General features: G+C 59.2%; 1 protein-coding gene across 1 annotated transcript in view; it reads right to left on the bottom strand.

The window, feature by feature from the left end:
• Positions 1-190: 190 nt before the first annotated feature.
• LOC104498673 (FERM domain-containing protein 6-like) overlaps positions 191-664 on the bottom strand; it is a gene marked incomplete at its 3' end in the record, with an annotated part of 4342 nt that continues 3868 nt past the window's right edge. The window contains exons 5-6 of the mRNA XM_010142082.1: positions 350-415; positions 191-259 (exon numbers count right to left, since the gene is read on the bottom strand). Coding sequence (XP_010140384.1) covers positions 191-259; positions 350-415 — 135 coding nt within the window. The remainder of the gene's footprint in view (positions 260-349; positions 416-664) is intronic.

The following is a 664-nucleotide window of genomic DNA, read 5'->3' as shown; positions in this document are numbered from 1 at the left end:
GCCGCCTCATGTCCAGCTTTTCACCCCCAGCTTTTCACTCCCGACTCCCAAGTCTTTCTCCTCAGGGCTGTTCTCCAGCCCTTCATCCCCAGCCTGTCTGATACTGTCAACTGCCCCAACCCAGGTGCAGGAACTGGAGTCTAGGAGCTACACGGGCAGTGATGCTCTGCCTGGGGATGGTGGCACTCACCACAAACACCAGCTTCCCCACGTTTGTCCAGGGGAAGTCATAGAGCAGCTGCTTTTCTTCATCCAAGTTCTGCAAAAAGAGCAGGGACAGGCCCAGCTGAGGATGCTGGCAGCGGGCAGGGAGCCGAGCCCTCGCCCTCACCCTCGCTCAGCTGCCTACCTGGAAGATCTGGATGCCCCGTGTTGTCAGCCCCAGTGTCAGGGATGCTTCCACCTCCCTTTTGTCCTAAGGGGGAACAAAAAAAAATGCTTTTAAATAGATGATTTGCAGTATGAAGTGGATAAATCTGGCCCCTAGCCCAGGTACCCTCCTGTAGGGACCCCAACTCCCGTGCAGCAGCCGGGAGCAGAGGAGGCTGCGGGGAGCCCTGAGTGCAGCCTGTCAGTGCTGCCAGGGGCTGTGCGAGAGCTGGGGAGGGGCTGTTGAGCAGGGGCTGTGGGGACAGGACAAGGGCTGAGGGGTTCCACTGCCCGA

This window comes from Buceros rhinoceros, unplaced genomic scaffold (genome assembly GCF_000710305.1).
Source record: "Buceros rhinoceros silvestris isolate BGI_N320 unplaced genomic scaffold, ASM71030v1 scaffold27368, whole genome shotgun sequence".
Lineage (NCBI taxonomy): Eukaryota > Metazoa > Chordata > Aves > Bucerotiformes > Bucerotidae > Buceros > Buceros rhinoceros.
The sequence above is the reverse complement of the archived record's forward strand: the minus strand, read 5'-3'. Positions and strand labels throughout refer to the sequence as shown.